Source organism: Thamnophis sirtalis, unplaced genomic scaffold, assembly GCF_051295495.1.
Source record: "Thamnophis sirtalis isolate CommonGarterSnake01/CBP01778 unplaced genomic scaffold, rThaSir2_p1.2 scaffold_2, whole genome shotgun sequence".
NCBI lineage: Eukaryota > Metazoa > Chordata > Lepidosauria > Squamata > Natricidae > Thamnophis > Thamnophis sirtalis.
The window spans coordinates 55,422,916-55,449,057 of NW_028261382.1; the positions used below are offsets into that span (position 1 = coordinate 55,422,916).

The window sequence follows — 26,142 nt, forward strand, 5'->3', positions numbered from 1 at the left end:
TTCCTTTCCTCTCCTCTTCTTTCCTTTCCCTTCCCTTCCTCTCCTCTTCCTTTCCATTTCCTTCCCTTCTTTTCCTTTCCCTTCCCTTCCTTTCCTCTCCTCTTCTTTCCTTTCCTTTCCTTTCCCTTCCCTTCCTTTCCTCTCCTCTTCTTTCCTTTCCCTTCCTTTCCTCTCCTCTCCTTTCCCTTCCCTTCCTTTCCTCTCCTCTTCTTTCCTTTCCCTTCCTCTCCTCTCCTCTCCTTTCCCTTCCCTTCCTTTCCTCTCCTCTTCTTTCCTTTCCCTTCCTTTCCTCTCCTCTCCTTTCCCTTCCCTTCCTTTCCTCTCCTCTTCTTTCCTTTCCCTTCCTTTCCTCTCCTCTCCTTTCCCTTCCCTTCCTTTCCTCTCCTCTTCTTTCCTTTCCCTTCCTCTCCTCTTCTTCCTTTCCTTTCCCTTCCCTTCCCTTCCTTTCCTCTCCTCTCCTTTCCCTTCCCTTCCTTTCCTCTCCTCTTCTTTCCTTTCCCTTCCTCTCCTCTTCTTCCTTTCCTTTCCCTTCCCTTCCCTTCCTCTCCTCTTCTTTCCTTTCCCTTCCTTTCCTCTCCTCTTCTTTCCTTTCCTCTCCTCTCCCTTCCCTTCCTTCCCTTCCCTTCTTTCCCTTCCTTTCCTCCCCTTTCCCCTCCCTCCCTCCTCCCTCCCTCCCTCCTCCTTTATTTCATCTTTCTTTATGGCTATGTAAAAACACAAGAGGTTATGACATCTTTTACAATTGGGAATCAAGTGGCATACAAATACAATCAACAACTACTACTACTACTACTACTACTACTACTACTACTACTACTCTGAAAGTGCAGTGCAAAGTGATCCATGACATTTAAAACAAATGAAATAACTCAAGCATGCATGCAGAGTAGGTGGTTGATTGTGGTTGACTTCTAACACTCTGATTCTTGGTCTCTTCCTGCCTGTGAATAAAATCCCATTTATATCTCTTTCCATCCAAGTCCTCGGATTTGTTGCCCCTTGAAGTTGCACAACCACCTTGCAAAGCTGGGTTAGAAGGTGTTTAAGATCACCGGATTCTCCTCCCCCCCCCTGTCCCTTTTCCTGCCACAAAGAAGGGGGGATGTTTAAGGGGTAAGAGACGGAAGACACCCTCCCTCCACCTCACCTGGTTATCCGCCGGGCTTCCAAATGGCTGGGAGAATCCCTTCGACGCTTCCTCATGGGGGAATAACGTTGTTTGCGCCGCTGCCGTCCCTGGTGCCTTTGGGACTCCTTCCCACTGGAACCGTAACTGTGATCTTGTTCACGACCTCTGGTAGGGGAGCAAAAGACATTTCCAGGAAGGTTAGACATTGTCTTGATGATGGGGTTGAGAGCCAGAACTGCTGAAGCCAGATTGTGTGAATCTAACTGTAAGGAGGTGGTTTGTACAGTTGGCTGAATTACAGGTAATCTTCAATATATGGAGCCCCAGATTTTGTTAGAATACGCATGACTGGGAGAGACATGGGAACAGGGTCGGCCAATGAATAGGCATAGCAACTAAGCCAGCCAATGGGAACTTAAACAGATCTGAGCCTGTGCTGAGAATCGAAACCGAAACTGATATCTGTCTGCTCTGAACTCGGAGATGAAACTGTTCTCTCCCGCTTGCGTTCTGCTTGTAACTTCTACCCACGTTGACATGGTTCACTGACAAATGCGCGCACGACAAAAGCGCGCCGACAAAAGCGCGCGGAGAAAACCGCGACGTCAAAATCGTGCCCACAACAGCGCGCCGACAACAGCACGCCGACAAAAGCGCGCCTTCAACAAACAACGCGAAAACAACGTAATAACCCTAACCCTAACCCTAACCCTAACCCTAACCCTAATCCTTACCTTAACCCTAATCGCGCTTTTGTGGGCGCGCTGTTGTCGGCGCAATTTCAACATCACGGTTTTCTCACCGGGGTTTTGTCGGTGCGCTTTTGCCATGCGCGCACTTGTCGGGTCATGCGTTGACATAACCTACTATTGGTATTGTACATTTATTCATCAGTTATTACGTATATAAAGCAGTTAATGAATCCAGCTGAATCAGTTATCTGCGTGTGTGCTTTTCTGGATTTGATTCTTCTGCAACGAACTCTGATGGATTTTGGGGGCTATGCAAGACAGTTAAGCGAATTGTGCCCTGTTTTATGACCACTCTCCACACCGTTGTTAAGTGAATCCCTGCAGTTGTTAAGCTACTAACACGGTTATTAAGTGAATCTGTCCTGCCCAATGACTTTGCTTGTCGGAATGTCACAATAGGGGATCAGATCACACCAGAGATGGGTTCTGGCGGTACACACTACTACAGGTGTACCGGTGCCAGAAATTTGCCGTACTTTTGCGTACCCGTTCCAGGGGCGGTGTGGCCACGCCCCTGTACCAGTACATTCCCCTGCTCTGCCCCTGTTTGCAAGGCGCTTCTCAAAGAGAAGGAAGGAAGGGTGGGGCTTCTTTAGAGGACCTGAGGCAAGAGCAGCGTTGAAGTCCTCGCTAAAGCAGCTTGGAAAGGTACGTAGGCAGGTTTCTTTGTTATCAGAAAGGAAGAAAAACAGCACAGCAATTTAGGGCTTGGAGGTCATCTAGTCCAACCCCCTGCTGCAGCAGGAAACCTTACATTGTATGGATTATTTTGGTGCCTCTATAAGAGAGGAAAATTGCCAGAAAGGAGAAGGAGTTTAACTAGGACAAGGCTGCCATGCAGAGGACGGCAGAGATAGTCCTTGAATTATGACTACAATTAAGCCCAAAATTTTGGTTGCTGAGCAAGAGCGTTGTTAAGGGAGGTTCACCACATTTTACCCAATCCATCACATCTCCTGGTGAGTGACATCAAGTTGACCACTCCCACCCGGTCACATGACTGCCAAGCCACTCCCACACCTATAGAATAGGTTCTAAAAAATTTGAAATCCACCACTGCAACACACAGACACACACAGACACACACAGACACACAAACACACACACACACACACACAAACACACACACCAGGACACAGGATTTCCTTGCTTAAGGCATCCTCTGGATGGGATTCCCCTTCAGCTTACAATAGTTCAGGGTTGAAATCAGCAAGATGGATCCCAGGGCAGTGGGTGGATTTCCAGCAGGGGACTCAGATATCTAGACTTACCTGCCAGCCCTGTATTGAGAGTAGCTGGGGCTGCGTCGGGATCTTGAATTCCTGCTTCCAGTCGCTCTCTTGCAGGACATAGGAGAGTAACTAGGAGAACGGGAAGAGAATCTGAGAAGAGAAGTTTAAGAGAGTATGGTGAAAAGCAGGGGATTGTTTTCTTGTCCAAACATGTCCATTCTTCCTTCCTTCCTGTCTGTCTTTCTTTCCTTTCTTTCTTCCTTCCTTTCTTACTTCTTTCCTCCCTCCCTCTCCCACTCCTTCCTTCCTTTCTCTCTTAGTGCTCCCTCCCTCCTTTCCTTCTTCCTTCCTTCCTCTCCATAGAATTTCTTCCTTCCTCCTTCCCGCCCGCCCTCCCTTCCTCCTTTCCTCCTTCCTTCCTCTCCATAGAATTCCTTCCTTCCTCTCTTAGCCCCCCTCCCTCCTTTCCTTCTTCCTTCATGGAATCCCTTCCTTCCTCCTTCCCTCCCTCCCTGCCTTTCTTCTCTCCTCCTTCTGTCTCTCCCACTCCTTCCCTCCTTTCTCTCTTAGCCCTCTCTTCCTCCCTTCCTTTCTTCCTCTCCATATAATTCCTTCATTCCTTCCTCTCTTAGTCCTCCTTCCTTCCTTCCTTCCTTCCTTCCTTCCTTCCTCTCCATAGAATTTCTTCCTTCCTCCTTCCCACCCGCCCTCCCTTCCTCCTTTCCTCCTTCCTTTCTCTCCATAGAATTCCTTCCTTCCTCTCTTAGCCCCCTCCCTCCTTTCCTTCTTCCTTCATGGAATCCCTTCCTTCCTCCTTCCCTCCCTCCCTCCCTTCCTTCTTTCCTCCTTCTGTCTCTCCCACTCCTTCCCTCCTTTCTCTCTTAGCCCTCTCTTCCTCCCTTCCTCCTTTCTTCCTCTCCATATAATTCCTTCATTCCTTTCTCTCTTAGCCCTCCCTCCCTCCCTCCCTCCCTCCTTCCTTCCTTCCTTCCTTCCTTCCTCTCTTAGCCCTCCCTCCTTTCCTTCTTCCTTCATGGAATTCCTTCCTTTCTCCTTCCCTCCCTCCCTCCCTGCCTTCCTTCTTTCCTCCTTCCCTCTCTCCCACTCCTTCCCTCCTTTCTCTCTTAGCCCTCCCTTCCTCCTTCCCTCCTCTCCATATAATTCGTTCATTCATTCCTCTCTTAGCCCTCCCTCCTTTCCTTCCTTCATGGAATGCCTTCCTTCCTCCTTCCCTCCCTCCCTGCCTTCCTTCTTTCCTCCTTCCCTCTCTCCCACTACTTCACTCCTTCCTCTCTTAGCTCCCCTCCCTCCTTTCCTTCTTCCTTCATGAAATTCCTTCCTTCCTTCCTCCCTCCCTCTTTCTCCATCCATCTCTTTTTTTCTTTCTCCCCTCCCTCCCACCCAGTGTTTTAAATGCTTTTATCACTAATTATTGCTAATGTGCTATTTATACACAAATGGCACAGCAGAAGCAGCAACTGGGGGGGGTATGTGTGTGAACCCATTAGGTAACTCAAGATAAGTTAATATCATACTGAACAGAAATTAAAAATCTGCCTTCTCAGAATAAGAAAAGCGTCGATGTTTTGTGCTTCCCAAACTCTTTTTCTTTGCTTCTCCTGCAATTTAAGGGGAGCACGCAAACCAGATAGCCTCAGAGCTAATTGGTTGAGCGCTATCTCTTGTATACCTGTTTATTCCTTCCCCCCAAAGAGTCAGGACTATAAGAAGAAAGCCAATGGTGAATAACAGAGCAACAAGTTGGTAGGGACCTTGGAGGTCTTCTAGTCTAACCCCGTGCTCAAGGCAGGAGACCCTAGACCAGTGAAGTTGCACTTTTTAGACACTGAGTTGTAAAGGTTGTGTAAATCAACAACTTCTTGTTCTTGGATCACTTCCATCATCTGTCAATCGGCTCGTCACAAGAGTCCATCACGACAGAAACCCAATATTTTTACTGTTGCCTTTGTTATATTTGTGTTTTTGTTTTTTTATTTGTGCTGATAAATAAATAAAGGGAGACTAGTATAGATCTATTTCAAGCTATTTAGCTCTCATCAGCTAGCCATACCCTTACTGGGATTCAAACCTGTGCTGTATTGCATCTTAGGCAAACGTCTTAGCCATTAAGCCACTCTTGTGATGAGCCGATTGACAGATGATGGAAGCAGTTAGCTTCCTTCCATGGTTGGGGCTTACCAGGGGTTGTGACTCTAAATATATACCTTCTTCCCTGGCTTCAGCTGATAAGGAGGAGACCTGTGGCTTAATGGCTAAGACGTTTGCCTAAGATGCAATACAGCACAGGTTCGAATCCCAGTAAGGGTATGGCTAGCTGATGAGAGCTAAATAGCTTGAAATAGATCTATACTAGTCTCCCTTTATTTATTTATCAGCACAAATTAAAAAAAAACACACAAAAACATATATATATATATATATATATATATATATATATATATATATATATATATATATATATATATATATATGTGTGTGTGTGTGTGTGTGTGTGTGTGTGTGTGTGTGTGTGTGTGTGTGTGTGTGTGTGTGTGTGTGTTTGTGTGTTTGTGTGTGTTCCAGCATAACTCTGGAACACCTTGAGCAATTTCAACCAAACTCGGTACACAGATGATTTACTCTCTGGAACTAAATATTGCAGGAGTAAGACACTCTTAACACCCCTCGGTGTGTGTGTTCTGTTAAGATGCAGCCTGTTGTGCCTTAAAACGGCTTCTACTGTACTCTCGTAAAATGGCTTCTCCTGTACAGCACAGTGGAGTTGCCATGGTAACGGCTTCACAGTACCCCACAAGGGGGCTCCCTCTGGTAAGGGGGAAAATCCAACAGTAGAAATTACATTTGGTCCAGACATTTCCCCCCTATAAATAAATATTCAGGCAATGCCGGGTTATCAGCTAGTGCTGAATAAAGAACGAGGGGGGAGTGGGGGGAACCTAGCTTGTTAGCACCTCTCCCTGGTAAGAAGAGTTAAGATGATCAGGCCGAAAGCAGATTCATACATTGCATTAAACGACTGCATGGCCTGTTTACTTCTGGTTTAGTAGATATGCAAATCCACGCATATTATATGTAAATCGGACTATTACTTCTTGGTCACCAAACCGTGACTTAAAAACCCTTCTGTGGGATTATGCTTATATAAACATCCTTGTTTGTGACAGAATATTCAAAATTCTTGGCAAATCTGGTTTGCTGTGATGTGCCCCGCTGGTTTAGCCATTTGCTTATGGCCGAGGAAAGGAAACGCTTCTGATTTTTCAGTGAGAATCGCCGAAGACGGCAAGGGGTTAGAACGTAAGCAGTTTTGCATCTGGGAAGAAATCCTGGGAATAATTTTGACAATAGAAGACAATAAATACATACAGCTCAGGTTGAATTGGGGTGTTCCCTGAGCTTGGTTAGTTTGTTTGTTTGCAGGCGTTTCATTACCTAACTAAGTAACATCATCTGTGTGAAGGAAGGTGGGGTTTGCTCCCTGTTTATATAAAGGGACTAGCTGGATACTCGTGCTCCGCTACGAAACTATGTGATCGGGCTTAAGAAATCGACACTTGCAGCTTGAAAATTAATGAGTAGTTACGATCGGCCTCTCCTCTCCCCTTCTCTCCCTCAGGCTGGCCCCATTGATCGTCTCTTATCCCTTTCTCTCCCTCAGGCTGGCCCCATTGATCCTCTCCTATCCCCTTCCCTCCCTCAGGCTGGCCCTGTTGATCCTCTCCTATCCCTTCTCTCCCTCAGGCTGGCCCCATTGATCCTCTCCTCTCCCTTCTCTCCCTCAGACTGGCCCCATTGATCCTCTCCTCTCCCCTTCTCTCCCTCCGGCTGGCCCTGTTGATCCTCTCCTATCCCTTCTCTCCCTCAGGTTTGCCACAGAGACCTCTCCTATCTTATCCCCTTCTCTCCCGCAGGCTGGCCCCATTGATCCTCTCCTCTCCCTTCTCTCCCTCAGGCTGGCCCCATTGATCCTCTCCTCTCCCTTCTCTCCCTCAGACTGGCCCCATTGATCCTCTCCTCTCCCCTTCTCTCCCTCCGGCTGGCCCTGTTGATCCTCTCCTATCCCTTCTCTCCCTCAGGTTTGCCACAGAGACCTCTCCTATCTTATCCCCTTCTCTCCCGCAGGCTGGCCCCATTGATCCTCTCCTCTCCCTTCTCTCCCTCAGGCTGGCCCCATTGATCCTCTCCTCTCCCCTTCTCTCCCTCAGGCTGGCCCTGTTGATCCTCTCCTATCCCTTCTCTCCCTCAGGCTGGCCCCATTGATCCTCTCCTTTCCCCTTCTCTCCCTCCGGCTGGCCCTGTTGATCCTCTCCTATCCCCTTCCCTCCCTCAGGTTTGCCACAGAGACCTCTCCTATCTTATCCCCTTCTCTCCCGCAGGCTGGCCCCATTGATCCTCTCCTCTCCCCTTCTCTCCCTCAGGTTTGCCACAGAGACCTCTCCTATCTTATCCCCTTCTCTCCCTCAGGCTGGCCCTGTTGATCCTCGCCTATCCCCTTCTCTCCCTCAGGCTGGCCCTGTTGATATGCCCTATGGTGGTGGTATGTTTTTTATATTATAATTCCTTGATTAGGATATTGTTTTTGATACATAACCACAGTAACTCACCATTGAAAAGGAACAATAAAAAAACCCAAAGGCAGAAAACACCTTCTCCAATAGCCAATACCCAGATAAGCAGGGATTAACACCAGACAAACAATGAAGTGGAAAACAATACCCTAATCAAGGAACTAACAAGGAGAAAACCAATCCCTATCATCCAGCATGGAAAGCTCCTATACATGAAGGGGAGCAAACCCCAGATACTCTCGTATACAAGCAAACCCATTTGAAAGCCAACACACCTAATGGCTTTGATCAGTAGTCTTAGCTAGTTTATTTGGGAACATAATAGGTACCAGTCAGTGCACAATCATTAGGAAACAGGTGGTCTTATTTGAATACTTCATGCTCCTAGTTTTTCCTAGAGTAGTTTGGTCTAGTCGTTAAGGCATTAAGCTGGAAAGCTGGAGTGTGAATTCTAGTCCCATCTCAGCCATGAAAGCCAGGAGATGGGGAGTTCTAGTCCCAGTATTGCTGTGGTGGGAAAAATTGGAGGAGGTAGGTATGTGTTCACCGCCACGAGTTATTTGTAGAAATAAGAAAGGCAGGATACAAATAAATAAAATAAACAAATTACCCAGCATGTTACTCACCTTGATTTTGATGAACAACAAGATGGGCTTGGTGAAGATCTGCGTCTCACCTTGTGATGAAAGGGTCCAGAGTGGCTAGAGTCCAGAGATGACCTGCTAGAAGGAGATACATTTCGAAGACATGGCTGAAGTGGAGAACTGGAAAATGGGGGCGAGACAATGTCGTCCTTCTTCTTTTCAAGAGGCTCAAGAGTTGGCCAAGGCTCTCCACTGAAAAGAAAGGTATTCCAGAAAAGGACAGTGATTCTAGATGGCCGGGGACGAATGAGGACGTACCTCTTTTACAAGACACACAACTTTCAAAAACCTTTCTGAGGAGAGCACATCTTTCTCCTTCTGTCCTGGCCACTTTTTACAGAGGCACGATTGAGAGCGTTTTAACAAATCGCGTCACAATTTTGTTTCGTGGCAGCAGCACCTCAGATAGAAAGTTCCTACTGAGAGTGGTGAGGACAGCAAAGAAGAGCATAGGAAGCTCATTTCCTGTTATTCAGGATACTGCTTATAAGGGCTATGTGTTCAGAGCTCATTGTTGGCACGTTCCCAAGTGAAGCCAGCTCTTACCCCATTTAATTTACGACCCCAATCATGACCCTATTTCCCCCCTCCCCCCAGGGTGTGTCATCAATCACATTCACCAATGGGGCAGTTTCACGGGTTGTAGAGATCGTGCCTCTCCAGCCGCTGTAAGTAACCCTGGGATACAGCCTTGAGAGAGATAAGAATGGAATGTGCACCTGTCTTTTGCTGCCGTACCGATTCATCGGTTCCCCACTCCCCTTTTCTTATGGCAACTCAAGAGCAGGCCAGGGATGCCTTGAGGGTTGAAGGCCGACTTACTTTTGATCTTTGCACAGATCCCGGGGAGATGGACTCGGCTCTTCCAAAACCGTCCCTTTGGCTTGGGAGCTGTAGCTGTGCAGTGAATTCCCCGAATCGGGACTGCTGACGCTGCCGGTTTTCCCGGGAGAGAAGGCCTGGCCGAAGCCATCGGGGGCTTCACCCTTGGTTTCTTGGCTGTCTTTTGACCTGGATGTGCTGGTCTGAACGGACGGAGGGGAAGAAGTTGCATTTCCCGAATCATATTCGTGCGCATCTCCGCTCTCTTTGATTTGGTTCCCCAACTGACCCACTGTTTTTGTAAAGAGGCCAGTAGCTGACCTGGAATTTGAGATCTGTAAGCAAAAAGAGACATTGTTTTGCCAGGGTTTAATTCTCGTACCCACAAGAAGGAAAGACAAATCCCCTCCCCCAAATTTGGGTGGTGCCTGTGTAAGAGGTTGGGCTCTATTTTACTTTCTTGTCAAATTCACCCTTTTTTATTTTGTTATTCTGGTGTTTTTTTTTGTTCTTATTTGCCGTTAGGATTCAGTCTGTAATTAAAGGCAAAGAAGGAAGAAAGTTAGGAAGTAAGAAACAGAAAGAAAGGAAGGAAGGAAAGAAGAAAGGAAGGAAGGAAGAATGAAAGAAAGGAAGGAAAAAAAGTTGGAACAAATCACACCTTCCTAAAAGAAAGAAATGCAGATGTTGCTGTCTTTTTCTCTCTCTCTCTGCCCCCCCAGATATAATCGGAAGTTTTTAAAACCATGCAAAGAATACTAACCGCATGCAGTTCACGTTGACGAAAAAGGTGTATATCTGTGTAATTTTGTTTTTATAAGGTAGAAATCAAAGGAGGTTAGGAAAATGTAAGAAAAACCTTAAACAAATCAAAAAGAGACAAAAAGAAGGCAATAGAAATAGATCGTCACAGGAAAAAAAAAACATCTAATTGTAGAAACCAGAAAAAATGGGACAAAAATTGTACCGGCGCCATCCAGACAAATTTGTGTGCTTCTGTTGTTCCGTTCAACTGCAGGGGGACAGTTGTCTGAAGGCTCGAATGCTGGAATCAATCATAGCTAAGCTGTAACCCAGTTTGCTGGGTCTGTATCAGTGGTGGGTTTCAAAAATTTTTCGAACCTACTCTGTGGGTGTGGCCTCCTTTGTGGGAGTGGCTTGCTGGCCATGTGACCTGGTGGGAGTGGCTTGCCGGCCATGTGTTTCCTTCCTTCCTTTCTTTCTTTCTTCCTTCCTTCCTTCCTTCCTTCCTTCCTTCCTTCCTTCCTTCCTTCCTTCCTTCCTCTCTCTCTCTCTCTTTCCTTCCTTTTGTCTCTCTGCCCCTTTTTCCTTTTTTTCTTTCATCTCTCTCTCACTTTTTCTTTCTTCTTTCTCTTTCTTTCTTTCTTTCTTTCTTTCTCTTTCTCTTTCTCTTTCTCTCTCTGTGTGAGTCTGTGTGTGTGTGTGTGTGTGTGTGTGTGTGTCTGTGTCTGTGTCTGTGTCTGTGTCAGTGGTGGGTTTCAAAAAATTTTGGAACCTCTTCTAACCGGTTCAGTAGATTTGATGAACCGGTTCTACCGAACTGGTGTGAACTGGTAGGAACCCACCTCTGATCTGTATTCTGTCAGACCTCCAAGATAGATAGGTCAGGAACTAATTTTCTTTTTATGAGTCTGTAATCCTTTGCTTCAAGGTGAGGGCAGGGCAACTGAATAGAGCTGAGCATTTACTGGTTGGATGCCCTTCCTGATGCCTATGCGGAGTTCGCAGCAGATATTTTCTCATGGTGCCCCGATACAGAAACATCTGTCGCTACCTAGGATTGAACTCTCAACCTTCTGAGTGGGAGGCGAGTGTCTTCACCTCTAGGCTGCTGGCTGCTTAAATATAACAGGCAATAGCCTCCCTTATTCTCATGAAGAGAGTTGGATTCCTAGTCTCGTCTACCTTGAAGGGCCGATGTGAAGAAAATCAAGGTAGGGAAATCTTGAGTTTCTTTCTCACCCCTCTACTCTCTCTCCAGTAACGGTATCCTATTTTCTTTACTAGCGGTTCGGTAGCGGGAGCGCACCCGCAGAAAGTCCGTGATGATGTCTGGGTGGGTGGGCGGAGCCTCGCGCTGCCACAGAATACCACCTCTGTCGCGCTCTCTCTAGGCTAAGTTAAGGTTTACTTAACGGTAATGTTTTCTTCTTCTTCAAGGACGTGTTTACTCTTCGGCAAATCTCGCAAAATCTCATCGGATTTGGGACAATGCCAGGGTGGGACAGCCAAGGCACTATGAGAAAGCATACGTCTATCACGATTCTCAATCATCCAGGTCACGGTTGTCCCAAAGATGCTTTTTCCAAAATAACAACCACTGGACTTTCTTGGGTTTTTTTCCCTCGAAGACTTTTCGCTTTCTCACCTAAGAAGCTTCTTCAGTTCTGGAGAACGGAACTGAGAACTGAAGAAGCTCCTTGGATGAGGAGTGAAATGTCTTCAAGGAAAAGCAAAGAAAATCCCAGTTTCAAAATTTCTTTTGTGTATGTCATCATTTATGTCTTAGAAGGTTAACAGTCCGTGGCTTGGAATATAGGAGAGGTGCCAACTTCACCGTTCCTGCCTTTCCAGTTGCAAACACCACCCTGAAAAATGACACAAGTGAAGTTTGCACACTATCCCGCACTGAATATGACGTCTGGGGGGGCAATGGATATTTGATAAGATGGGTCTGGGGTCTAGGCTTCAAGGGCCCTTACTTATCAGTGTGAACATTCCCAAGTTGTTTTTTTAAAAATATTATTAAAGAATGCTTACAAATAGGTGAAAGTTTAATCTTTGCTAGAGTTTCCTCTCAAGATTGTATCCCTTTTTAAAACCTTTTCCTTTTTGGGAAAATAGGATCATAACCTCTGAGACAGAAGATGACTTTAAAAAAAAATGATATTAAGAACACCCAGTTCACAAATGGTATTATTTTTACGTCATAACTAAAAACAGAGAGAGAGAAGGAGAGAAAGAGAAGGAGAGAGAGAAAGAGAGAGAGAGATAGAAAGAGAGAGGGGGGAGAAAAAACAAAATAAGGAAAACCAAACCAATTAAAAATTAAAAGTTCCTCTATAGCAAGAAGGCAGACATAGATGGCTGTGTATAATCCCCCTGGTAGAATATTTCCGAGTGACCTCTAATAATTAATATCCTCACAGCTTGTGGTTAGCATTCACTTACCAAGCAAGACTTCCTCCTTTAGTAGGTAAGGTGTAAGAAAAAGGGAAGAGTGGGGAACGTAAGTCCATGGTTAGAGTTTTAAATTACAAGAGAGATTTTTTTTTAAAAAAAGAAGAAAGAAAATCAAAATTCAACCCCTCTGTCTTTCTTTCTCTCTTCCGTTAGTAATTTGCTTTTTATTTTTTAAATGTTCTATGCTTTGTTTTAAAGAAAAAAAGTCCTTTCAAATTCCTCCAGTCTAATGGATCCCTAGATCTTGGGCTCACAGAGAACGCAAAAATTAAAAAAAATAAAAATTCCCAGGAAATCAAAAGATCTGAAAACAGAACGACAACACAAAAATGTTGGGCTCATCCATCCGTCCATTCATTCATAGAACAAATACTATTAATTCTACGAATGTAGATGCTGCATTGATTTCCACATTAACGTGATAACCCAGTTCAGATTTTCCCCCTTCGTGAGAACACTTTCCCCTGGTTTTGATTCGGTTCGATTTATTCGATTTATTATAATTGGTCAAACAGAAACAAAAAACAGGAATAATCTAAAAATACAATGACGGGGACGATAGGCGCATTAGTGCGCTTATGCGCGCCTCCTCTACGGGCCCCTCAAGTATAAAGTGAGGTCCCCCGAAGTCAATTTGCGACTGAAACTGTGAAAATTTGCCGCTGAGACAATTGAATCAGTTAGAGCAGGGGTCTCCAACCTTGGCAACTTTAAGACTTGTGGACTTCAAGTCCCACAGTTCCTCAGCCAGCTCTGGGAGTTGAACTTCACAAATCTTAAAGTTGCCAAGGTTGGAGACCCCTTAGAGCATTCAAGACTTTGACAATTTGATTACCGAAATCGTATTTTTTTACAGTCAAGTTTAGAATGATTTACATTGAGTTTAAAGTGGTTGTTTGTGCACGTATGATTGAGATTAAAACAGGGGGAAAAAATCATTTACAGGTAAAGCATTGCTACGTACAATTTTGTATGCAATACCTAAATCTGAACGGAAACGACGCAGTTATCCAAACCAAGATTTTTGAGCCTAGTAGCATAGGGGCAGGGGGTCACCAAACTTTCGGACCTCAGGGACCACTAAATTCATAATTTCAAATCCCGCGGACCACTAATATGATCTGCCTAATGACCGGCTGGGTGGGCGTGGCTAGGTGGTTATGTGACTGTCACTGGGTGGGCGTGGCCAACTCAATGTCACTCACATCAAGGGGCGCCTCACCAGCCTCTAGTGGCCCCTCCCCTCCCAGCCACGCCTTGCCCGCCCATCCGGGCTCCTTAGGGCCCCAACAGGAAGCAGTTGCTGGAGCTAAGCAGCCCCCAGGAGAAAGAGTTGGCAAAACAGCTCAGTTCATATTGGATCTAGCTGAGAAGGAGGCTCAGTAGAAGCACCTCACTGAGGACTAGGAGCATAGGCTTTCCAAGCAGAGGGAAGACCTGCGGGAGGGCAAGGCCAGGTGCCGGCGCCTGGAGGCTCAGCGGGCTGAGATGGTCAGCCAGTTCCAGGCCATGATGCAGTCCCACTGGAACGAGGCCTTCCGGCTCTTCCCCACCAGCTGCTCTTCCCTCCAGCCTTCGCCCAAAGCCCCCCACCAGGAGGCTGAAGCAGACCCCAAGTCAGAATTTCTGCCCCCCTCCGACCCCCACAAAAAGACCCCAAATGGGGAGACTCTCTGGAGCAACACAAGCGTTCATTGCACATATCCGTCCCGGGGGCCGTAGTTCGAGGAGCTCTGATTTAGTGCAATATAAAAAATGCCATTAATTTTTCTGCGGACCACCCGAATTTTCTCACATTGGTGACCGCTGGCCTAGGGAATTCTATTATGCACAGAAGAGTGGAAAACTTTTCTCGTAAAATGCTTCTGAACCCGCTCGATTGTACTGTCAGATCTATGGTAGGGATTCCAAACGGTTGAACACTAGGATGGGATTTCAGGAGGTGGGTGCGAGATTGCGCCAGCTCCGAAGAGGCTCGAGAGATTAATTTCACTAAAAAAAAAAAAAAAAAAAAGGCAGACAAGACGAACGAACAGTCTATCTTTTCGGCTCAGGTTTTAATTTTGCCTTGAACGTTTTGCTTAAGAAGCAGCCAATCGGAAGAGGGTTACTCCAGCACCATTGCAATGAGGTTTTCAATTAAGCGGGAGAACATTGTTTCCTGGGCATCGAATGGGCCCTTGGAGAAATGAAGATAAATTTGTGGACTGAGACAGATGGAAGCAGCCGTCTCGGTGTTCAACAACAGCATCTCTCTGCCTCCAAGGCAGCGTTTCTCAACCGTGGCAGTTTAAGATACGTGGACTTCGACTCCCAGAATTCCCCAGCCAGCAAAGCTGAGAGTTGAAGTCCACGTATGTTGAAGTGTTTTGATATCTCAGGGGTTGCCCCAAAGAAGAGGGAGCCAGGCTATTCTCCAGGGCACCTGAAGGCAGGACAAGAAGCAGTGGCTGGAACCTAATCAAGGAGAGAAGCAACTTAGAATGGAGGAGAAAATTCCTGATACTGAGAACAATTCATCAGTGGAACAACTAGCCTCCTGAAGTTGTGAATGCCCCAACACTGGACATTTTAAGATTGAATAACCCTTTGTCTGAAGTGGTCCCTGTGCAGGGGGTTGGATAAGAAGACCTCCAAGGTCCCTTCCAACTATTCCATTCTATTCCATTCCATCATAATTCCATTCCATTCCATTATATTTCTATTCTATTATATTCCATTCCATCATAATTCTATTCTATTCCATTCTATGCCATCATAATTCTATTCTATTCCATCATAATTCTATTCTATTCTATTCCATCATAATTCAATTCAATTCTATTCCATCATAATTCAATTCTATTCCATTCCATTCTATTCCATCATTATTCTATTCCATTCTATTCCATTCTATTCCATTCTATTCCATTCTATTCCATAATTCTATTCTATTCTATTCTATTCCATCATAATTCAATTCTATTCCATTCCATTCTATTCCATCACTATTCTATTCTATTCTATTCTATTCCATCCCATCCAATCCCATCATAATTCTATTCTATTCTATTCCATCATAATTCAATTCTATTCTATTCCATCATAATTCAATTCTATTCCATTCCATTCTATTCCATCATTATTCTATTCTATTCCATTCTATTCCATAATTCTATTCTATTCTATTCCATCATAATTCAATTCTATTCCATTCCATTCTATTCCATCATTATTCTATTCTATTCTATTCTATTCCATAATTCTATTCTATTCTATTCCATCATAATTCAATTCTATTCCATTCTATTCCATTCTATTCCATCATTATTCTATTCTATTCCATTCCATTCTATTCTATTCTATTTTATTCTATTTATCCCATCCCATCCCATCATAATTCTATTCTATTCTATTCCATCATAATTCAATTCAATTCTATTCCATTCTATTCCATCATTATTCTATTCTATTCTATTCTATTCTACTCTACTCTACTCTACTCTACTCTACTCTACTCTATCCCATCCCATCCCATCCCATCCCATCCCTTCCCATCATAATTCTATTCTATTCTATTCTGTTCTATTCTATTCTATTCCCCCCTCCTCCTCCTCCTCTTCCTCCTCCTCCTCCTCCTCGTATTCCATTCCATTCTCTTACTCCTCCTGCCACACATTTCAGCCCCACCCAACAAGTGCCCCCTCCCTCCAAGTCAATGCGGAACTTAACACTTAACATCCGTGGCAGGAAAGGTCATAAAATGGGGCAAACCTCACTTAGCCACTGGGGCTCAATTGTGGTTGTAAGGCCGAGGACTGTTTGTACAGCTTTTGAAAGGAGCGTTGCCCTCCACTTTTCACACTGAAACTGTGGATTGCTTCAAGAATGTAAAAGAATATTTATAGGGTGTGTGTGTGTGTGTGTGTTAGTTTGAAGTGAGCTGCATTCCACGGGAACATCCGTATCCTTGGTTGACAAAGTCAGACCGGCAACGGGGACTGATTGAAGCCTTGTTCTTTTAAATACCTGCCTCGTTTATTTTTAATTAACTCAGAAGTTCTACCTTGGCCTGTGAACGTATCAGGAAGATACGGTGAAAGCTGGAATGATAATAAAGACTTCAGATCAAGCTTGGCTTTTAAGGGCTTAAGGGACATAGTCATGTCATTTTCTTGGCTATAAGAGGGAAGAGATTTATCACTGTTTTCTTGGGGATTAAAAAAAAACACATTTTGATGTTGAGCCTACAGCGCCCACATTTTCTGCTCCTCTCCCATCCAAATACTGACCAGGACTGACCCTGCATAGCTTCCAAGTTCAGACAATGGCATTCACCACCATCTGATGATGTCAGAGTAACATTTAATCCAGCAAGGATAAGCTAAAGATTAGCCGTTTAATCAACATTTTTTTTTCCCCGGGAAAGCTATCAGGTTGACTCCCCAGAGTGAAAACAATTCCTAAAGTCCCAATTAAAGCAAAATTAGGGCAACAGAAGAACTGTTGCAAAATGCAAAAGCTTGAGGATTCTTCCTGAAAAGGTTAAAGGAACAGGTTGGGTCTTAAAGCTGCCAGGTTAGAAAACAGGAGACCGTGAGTTCTAGTCCCATCTTAGCCATGAAAACCAGCTGGGTGGCTTTGGGCCAATCACCAGGAGCCTGTGAGTTCTAGTCCCACCTTAGCCATGAAAACCAGCTGGGTGGCTTTGGGCCAATCACCAGGAGCCTGTGAGTTCTAGTCCCACCTTAGCCATGAAAACCAGCTGGGTGGCTTTGGGCCAATCACCAGAAGACTGTGAGGTCTAGTCCCGCCTTAAGCATGAAAGCCGGTTGGGTAACTTTGGGCCAATCACTTTCTTAGCCCAACCCACCTCAAAGAGTTGTTGTTAAGGGGGAAATAAGAGGAAGGTGTGTTGAATTCATTCACCACCTTGCATTATTTGTAAATAATAATAGAAGTGGAATACAAATAAATAAATATTTTTTTTAAAAAATCCATCCAGGGAAAACAAAGAGAAAAATGTTAAAAAGTGTTGTCCTTTGGTCTTAAGTGGGAAAATCTTGCAGAAACACCACTTGGGTTGTCTCTGGTACCAAAATGATCTGTGGACCAAACCAAAGATTTCCTTAAATAAGGGAGGATGAAATTTTTGGATGTATAAAATTGTACACAAAGTCTTGACATTGATTGTGGGGTGTCCAGTTTCCTTGGCAGGTGGAAAACAAGAGAAGCCCCCTCCCTCATTTTATGTCATTCAAAAGAATCCTTTTCAACATGACTCCAAGGGGAAGACCTCAAATCTAGAGAAAGTTGCAACCAAAACTGCCAATTGACCTTGAGCTGGCACTGCCAACCTCCCTGGGCAAGGAAATAAACACCACCCAAACCCAATACAATGCCTTTCTTCTTGGATGCTCACCCACTATCTCTTTGCATCTGTGAGTTTGGCTGATGCTGTTAGCTTGGTCGCTCAACAGCGAGACACTGGTGAAATGGACACAGTGGCACCTGCATTTTCACAGGAGAAAAGCACATCTTCCTTCCACTGTCCTCACCACTTTCCATAGAAGGACGATGGAGAGCCTCCTGTCCTATAGTATTGCAATCTGGCATGGAAGCATTACTGCTTCGGATAGGAAGGCAGTGCAGCGAGTGGTGAGGACAGCAGAGGAAGGCAGTGCAGAGAGTGGTGAGGACAGCAGAAAATATTTATCCGAAATATGGGAGGAAGCATACTGCTTCCCTTTCACCCCTCAGTCCCCCCTCCAGGAGCCTTCCAGGCAGTCGCTTACATGACAAACCATTTTGTGTTACATTTTTGCTGATAAATAAATGAAGGGAAACTAGGATAAATCTATTTCAAGAAATAGATGCTCCCTCCCATATTTGGGCACACCAGATGCTTTGACAAAAGGAAAAAAAAACATGTTATCATTCCCTTGGCTCAGCTGATAAGGGAGGAGAGCTTGTGGCTTAGAGGTCAATACAACTGCCTAATATGTAAAAACAGCCCAAGTTCAAATGCCAGTAAGGGTATGGTTAGCTGATGAGAGCTAAATAGCTTGAAATAGATCTATCCTAGTCTCCCTTAATTTATTTATCAGCAAAAATGTAATGTATGTATGTATGTATAAGTATGGGTGCAGGTATATGTTTTATGTATGTATATATAGAGATGATATTCAGCCGGTTTGGACCAGTTCAGATAAATTGGTAGCTCTGACGATCAGATCGCCCCACCATATCCTGTCCTTTATTTCCTGCTTTCTAGCTCATCTCATTCAGTGGATTTCCCTCCCCCAGTTGTTTTACTTACTGTTCCTAACTTGGAAGGGAAGCAGCTGAGCTGCTGAATGCTTCATTTTCAGAGCTGCGTGCGCAATCACACAGTAAAAAAAATTACCATAAAGGTGATCTTATCTATCTTATCTAAAAGGGATGTTGAGTTTGAAGGCAGCAAAGGCTGCTCCACCTCTTCCCCCCACTGTCTTCCTCACTCACTCACTCCCCACACTTCATTCTGCAATTACATTCACGAAAATGTTTCTTTTTATAGGTTTAATCTTTTACGCCTCCAAAGATTGAGAGAATGGGTGCAGGAGAGAGCCGGCAGCGATCCAATCACCGAGCTGAAGAGGTACATAAAAACACACCTCATCAAAGATCAAAGCCAGAGGCCACTACTTTTATAAATGCCTCCTCTTTATTATTCATGGTCAAGAGCATAAGCCTTCTCATGAGAAGAAGAGGAGGGAAGAGGTTAGGAGAGGAAGATGGAAGGGAGAGAGAGAGAGAGGAGGAGAGAGGGCAGGAAGGGAAAGAGGAAGAGAGGAGTAGGGGAGAGGTAAGGGAAGAAGGAAGGGAAAGGAGAAGAGGAAAGAAGAAAGGAAAGAAGGGAGGGAGAAAAGAAGAACCTACAACAATAGAAAAAGAAAGGAAGAGAGGAGGAGAGGAGAGGAAGAGGAGGGGAGGAAGATAGCAGTAAGGAGAGGAAGATGGAAGGGAGAATAAGAGAAGGACAGAGGGGAGAAAGGGAAAGGGGAAGAGAGGAGTAAGGGAGAGGTAAGGGAAGAAAGAAGGAAAAGGAGAGGATGAAGGAAGAAAGTAGAGAAGGGAGGGAGGGAGAAAAGAAAGAACCTACAACAATAGAAAAAGAAAGGAAGAGGAGGAGAGGGGATGAGGGAAAGAGGAGGGGAGGAAGAGAAAGGTAAGGAGAGGAAGATGGAAGGGAGAAGGAGAGAGGGGAGGAAGGGGAAGAGGGATAGGGCAGAGGTAAGGGAAGAAGGAAGGGAAAGGAGAGGAGGAAGGAAGAAAGGAGAGAAGGGAAGGAGGGACAAAAGAAAGGGAAAAGGAGGTGGTGTCAAAACAGGCGAGGGATGGTAAACAAAGCAACCCAAATGGTATGTTATAACCCTGTAAATGGAACGACAAATGTGTAAGAATGACGAATGTAAAAAAGAATAATAACGATATGAATGTAGACCTATAAATTGTATGTAAGAGAACAAAAATAAAAAAAAACTTTTCTGAAAAAAAAGAGAGCATAAGCCATCTCTCTTCTACGCCCCTCCCCACGTGCCCAGCGGTGGGCTTCTGGCTGTTTGCAGGGGTTCGGGAGAGCTAGTTCTAGCTAAGATTCTGTATACTTCAGACAATACCCCGAATCCCACTCCTGGCTGGCCATGCCCACTCCACCCCTTCCTTCCCAGGAGTCCCCACGCAGCCTGTTATGGATGCAGAAAAGTGCAGGGCATACACGGAGGCTCAGGGAGGGCACAAAATGGGCCAACCGGAAGTTTGGGAAGGCTGGAAACAGGCCCATTACCAGCCTCCAGAGGGCCTCCAGACCCGTGGTGGGTTCTGGGTGGTACGGACCGGTACGGGCGTACCGGTAGTAACCGGGCCACCATACTGGTACGGTGGCTCGTTTGGCCCTCCTGCCTGCCTGCTTTCCATGGCTGTTTATAACGCGACTGGCCAATTCTGCATGCGCGCACTGTATGTGGCACCTGAGCAACGTCCGCCGAGCAGCTGGGTGTCACAGAGCAGTGGTGTGCGTATGCGTGCCCAGCGTGTGTACCCGACTAGGACGCCCAGCCCTTTGCGCAGTGTACTGGTTGTGCTGTGATCCAGAACCCACCATTGCTCTGGACCTTGAGGAGGCTGTTTTTGCCCGCCCGGAGACTCAAGGAGCTGGGGCAGGCAAAAACACCCCCCTCTCCCCACTGTTGTGGTGCAGGAGGCTGACTAGGCCATGCCCACCTAGTAACCAGGCAGAGAACCCCTTGCTAAAACATTTGAAGCCCACCCCTGCATGTGCCCAGACCCATCTTTCCTTCCTTACTTCCACCAGACGACCAAACAATCAAAATAGTATATTTCGAATAAAGAATGTGGTTCTCAACAGTCTGGCGTCTTAACTAAAACGATGGAGCCTTTCAACGCAACGCAACACACCACGCAAATCTCTCGAGTCCAAACGAAGGAGGTTTAGTAGATAGGGAGTACTTACAAGTTCGGTGGCGGAGAGAAAGTAATTGTTCGGCAGGGTGCAGCCGAGGAAAGGGCTCCCAGCCAAGGTTTCCGCGTCGTCGCGGTGAGACGTCTTTTTCGACGAGTGCCTTTTACGACCGGGTCTACCTTTACGGCTTTCGTCTCGGAATCTGCTCCTCAGCCTATGTCTGTCAAAATAAAAGTTCCTTCTGCTTTACAGCCTTCCAGAGCCGAGGTGGCGCAGTGGTTAGAGTGCTGTACTGCAGCCACTTCAGCTGACTGTTATCTGCAGTTCGGCGGTTCAAATCTCACCGGCTCAGGGTTGACTCAGCCTTCCATCCTCCCGAGGTGGGTAAAATGAGGACCCAGACTGTGGGGGCGATATGCTGACTCTGTAAACCGCTTAGAGAGGGCTGAAAGCCCTATGAAGCGATATATAAGTCTAACTGCTATTGCTATTGCTATTCCAGAGCACTTCCAGATCCTGTAAAATTAGCAACGGCAATAACAAGAATAACAGGGGAACCGGAGTCTAAACCATAAGAAGAATGGTTGCAGGAATTGGGTATGACTAATGAAAGGTGACTCAGGGGCTAAGACACTGAACTTGTCGGTCAGAAAGGTCGGCAGGTCAGCGGTTCGAATCCCTAGCGCCACATAATAGAGTGAGCTCCCTTTACCTGTCCCAGCTTCTGCCCAGCTAGCAGTTCGAAAGCACATTAAAAATGCAAGTAGAAAAATAGGAACCACCTTTGGTGGGAAGGGAACAGCGTTCCGTGCGATTTTGGCATTGAGTCATGCCGGCCACATGACCACGGAGACGTCTTCGGACAGCGCTGGCTCTTCGGCTGTGAAACAGAGATAAGCACTGCCCCCCCTAGAATCAGGAACGAGTAGCACATATGCACGAGGGGAACCTTTACCTTTAGTTTAATGAAAAGAAGGAGTAAGGGGGGCATGATAGCAGTGTTCCAATTTCTCAGGGGTTGCCACAAAGAAGAGGGTGCTCAAGCTATTCTCCAAAGCACCTGAAGGCAGGAAAACAAGCAATGGGTGGAAACTAATCAAGGAGAGAAGCAGCTCAGAACTAAGGAGAAATTGGCTGACGGTGAGAACAATTAATCAGTGGAACAACTTGCCTCCAGAATGTAGTGAATGTTCCAACACTGGAAGTTTTTAAGAAGAGATTGGACAGCCATTTGTCTGAAATGGGTTAGAGTCTCCTGCTTGAGCAGGGGGTTGGACTAGAAGACCTCCAAAGTCCCTTCCAAACTGTCATTTATTCTGAGGTTTCAAGTCCTTGGATGAGATCTTGAAGGAAAGATTAATGTCTACAGCTGTTAGCTCAGCCTAGGTTGAATTCTCCTAATAGGTTGAGATGGAATGGCTAATAATGAACTATATTTATTGTGACATCGCAACAGGAATCACTTCCAGTCCTAGCTTGTCTTCTGGTGGTCACAACTGCCACCTTCTCCTATTATTAACATTTTCAGCAATATTGCCACCGGAATCTGTCATTCCCAATAGATCTTCCAATACCTTGATGAGTTTGCTATCCCGTGAGCACTATAGTTTTATTTTCCTTTAACAATACGCAACATCGCACAAGGCAGAGCGATGGAGCCCCCCTTGGAGTTAAACTTAGCATTAAAAACAGGACCTTCAATGAAATCTTGAGTCAGTTCTGACATTCTGAACAATATTCGGAGCAGGGGAAATGTTGAAACCAAGAAACAAATCTCTTTGAGTCCAGTTAAAATGAGGAAAACTGTTTTCCAACTAAATCTTCTTCACTGGACTCAAAAGAGATTGCAAAAATCGCTTGGAGGTGGGAGATACTTCCAATGTAATCTACTAGATCCCCTGCATGGATTGATCCCATGAGTGAGTAGGACAGATGGGGAAGAAGCTAACGACCAGATCAGAAGAATACAAACAAGCGTTGAGACGAGGAGAGCCCAAACTCACATTGTAATGAACAAGGAGACACATTCTATTTTGCAGCTACTAAGATTGTTGGGCGAGCAGGTACAAAAACAGACAGGGGAGTGATTGAAGCCTGGGAAACATGCCCCTCGTCAGTCAACAAGAATGCTGGTGTCAACTCGCAAAGCATCCCTGGCCTGCTCTCGAGTTGCCATAGGCAAGGGCGGTCGGGGGGGGGGACTGATGATGCAGCATGGCAGCCACAAACAGAAGCACATCCCATGCATATCTTTCTCAAGGCTGTCTCCCAGGTTACCCGCATCAGCCGGAGGGGAATGATCTCTACAGCCCATGAAAGTGCTCAGTTGGAGAATGTGATTTATGACCCATCCTGGAGGGAAATAGGGTCATAATTGGGTTGTAAATTACGTGGGGCCAGAGCTGGCTTCACTTGGGTACGTGCCGACATGTTGCTCCTAATAAATAACTGGATTTCTTTTGAAGCTTGGCTTGAGACTCTTGGTTTAATTAGGGCATCCATCGGAACCCTAACAGCTGGTTACCAGCTTATCATGTACTTAGGAAGGGAGGACTTTACAGCACAAGGAAACAACAGCCAAGGACTTAATAGTCAACCATCAGCACCCCAATCAACAACTAAAAAGCCACACACAACAGACACCATATAAATACAACACACAGAATAGCCCAAAGCACACACTCCACTAGAGGCAAGTTCCCTGAGGATGGGCTCCAGCACAAGTCCGAAAGCTTGGAAGACTGGATCAGTGACCGAATCAGATTGCATTCTAGAATATTATCCTGGACACCTTTCTTTGACTACAAAAGAATTCTGGGAAGCGTTTTTTTACTCTTCAGTAAAACACCTTGCCGTGGCCCGCCGGCGGCCAATCAGACAGTGAGGAGGTTGGGGAGGAAGATGGGCCAGTCCTGGGGGCTGAGAATAGCTCAGACGAAGGCTCTGTATTGGAGGCAGAGAGGGGGCCAGGGCCATATGCCAGTTGTCAGCTGCCTTCAGATTCAGACATCAGTGAGGCAGAGGAACAGCTGGAGCCTGTTCCCAGTGTGCGCATGCGCAGAGCTGCCAGAAGACACGAACAACTAAGAAAGCAGGGTCGACTTGGGAGTAAAGCCACACCTTAGAGGTGATTGGCTCCTCCCATAGGAAACAAAAGAGGAGCGAACGAGGAGGGGGCTTTTGCAGGAAACAATTTGTTCATTTGGTTGTTTCAAGAGTGGAAAGTTCTGTTTGTGACTATAAGAGACTCTGTGCCAAGTTTTGCCTTGACCCGCATTTGGAAACTAGTTATTTGGCAGCTCTCCAAATGAGATAAGGTTCGTGTGGATAAACATTCCTCTGAAAGACTGTTTACTAAGCCTTGCTGACTGTGAATGAAAGGACCAAGATTTTGCTTCTTGCTTTTTAAGCCCTTCAAAGCAAGAAGGCTTCCTTTCCCTTTTTTAAATCCTTTGATAATTCTTCTTTTGTGAAGCTACATTACTCTTCCCTCCTCCCTGTTCATCACATGGTGGTTGAACTAAATAGAGCTCTCTTAGTACTAGCTGACTTTGCAAAACGAGGAGCACGAAGTTAGAGAATTGGGGGAAACTTGGAGATGGCTTACCGGCTTCTGTAGCTCTCCGATGGAGAATTGGTACTGCTGTCCAAACTAGAATGGTAATGATGGCGCCTGGATTTTTGTGGACGGCTACGAGAGCTTTTGAGAGAAGAAAGCAAATGGAATAAAATTGAATAAACCTTACATAGGAACAAAGAAATTTCAGCTCATGAATCTCTTAACATTAAAGGCAGTTGGCCTTGGTAAAGAATTAAAGGTAAAGGTTCCCCTTGCATATAAGTGCTAGTCATTCCCGACTCTTGGCATCAGAGTGGGGAGGGGGAGTAGAATGTCTAAACTTCCAGTCTGCAGGCCGGATGAGTCACGTCCTGGCCACGCCCACACCCAAGTGGCAGTTGGAACAGAGTTCTTTTCAGATGGGGAGGTGAAGTAGAACATCTAACTCTTTAGCATCAGAGCTTGCCACAGAGACCTCCCCTATCTTATCCCCTTCTCTTCTTCAGGCTGGCCTTGTTGATCATCTCTTATCCCCTCCTCTCCCTCAGGCTTGCCACAGAGACCTCTCCCTTTATTTATTTATCAGCATAAATATAACAAATGTAACAAAAAAGGCAACAGTAAAAAATATTGGGTTTCTGTCTGGATGGTCTCTTGTGACGAGCCTAATGACAGAGAGTGGAAGTGTGACCTTCCTCCCATACTTGGGCATACCAGGGGTTGTGACTTTAAGTATATACCTCCCACCCTGGCTGGCTGATAAGGAGTCGTTCTCTGTAGCTCAAATGGTTAACTCCCTGCCTGGGAGGCAATGGAGCACAGGTTCGATTCCCAAACCTGGGTATGGCTAGCTGATGAGAGCTAAATAGCTTGAAATAGATCTATACTAGTCTCCCTTTATTTATTTATCAGCATAAATATAACATATTTATGTTATATTTACATATATATATACACGTATATGTTACATATATATATACACGTTCTATTTAATAAAAAGATTGGACAATCATTTGACCAGGAGGGTATATAGGCTCTCCTGCTTGAGTAGGAGGGTCAGACTACATGACCTCTGAGGTGCCTTCCATCGCTGTGATTCTATGTTCTTTTATTTAAATATTCGGTCATCCCTGCAGCCATGTTTCTTTTGGATCTATGGCTTGCCCCACTTCTATTATTCTACTATGCTGTTTTTATAATGGGAAATTGGGAGGCGGGGAAAGTACCAAGTAGAATGTTATGTAGCCATAACAACATTCTTTCCAGAAAGCCAAGGTCATCCTTTGTCTTTCAACTTCTGCACCTGACCGGATCTGGATGGGTGGAACAGCCAGCATGGCACTGGAAGGTTGGACCATGTGATGGACTTGTGGGTGTGGGAGGCAGGATCTTGAACTTTCAACTTGGGTGGAGAAAACCGGGAAGCTTTCAGATTCGGGTTTTCCCAGTTGTGCCAACATGTCTCTCTTAATCAATTGGAGCTTTGAGCAGTACTTTGCCTTGGACTCTGATTTAATTTTGGATGCTATTTGGAACGCTGACATATTCCTTATTAATATTTTATAATATCCTTTATTCAATGTAGTATCATTTTATACAGCACAGGTTTCCTTGGAGAAACCTGCAGAGATTAGCTTAACTTTAAAAGAAAATGGATAAAAACGGGCTTCATTTTATAATGTTCCACTGGCAGCTAGCAATGGGTAGCAGTTGGGCTTTCCACGTTGCCAAATTCTAGCCGCATCTCCACAGGGTTCGTGGTGAGGAA

The 26,142-nt window shown here is 45.4% G+C and overlaps 1 protein-coding gene across 1 annotated transcript in view; it reads right to left on the reverse strand.

The window, feature by feature from the left end:
* Positions 1-26,142, reverse strand: part of SRRM4 (serine/arginine repetitive matrix 4) — a 36,761-nt gene that overhangs the window by 4,419 nt on the left and 6,200 nt on the right. Inside the window, exons 7-12 of the mRNA XM_087703486.1 lie at positions 24,423-24,515; positions 20,867-21,035; positions 9,169-9,503; positions 8,329-8,538; positions 3,153-3,263; positions 1,148-1,294 (exon numbers count right to left, since the gene is read on the reverse strand). Of these exons, the coding sequence (XP_087559612.1) occupies positions 1,148-1,294; positions 3,153-3,263; positions 8,329-8,538; positions 9,169-9,503; positions 20,867-21,035; positions 24,423-24,515 (1,065 nt within the window). The remainder of the gene's footprint in view (positions 1-1,147; positions 1,295-3,152; positions 3,264-8,328; positions 8,539-9,168; positions 9,504-20,866; positions 21,036-24,422; positions 24,516-26,142) is intronic.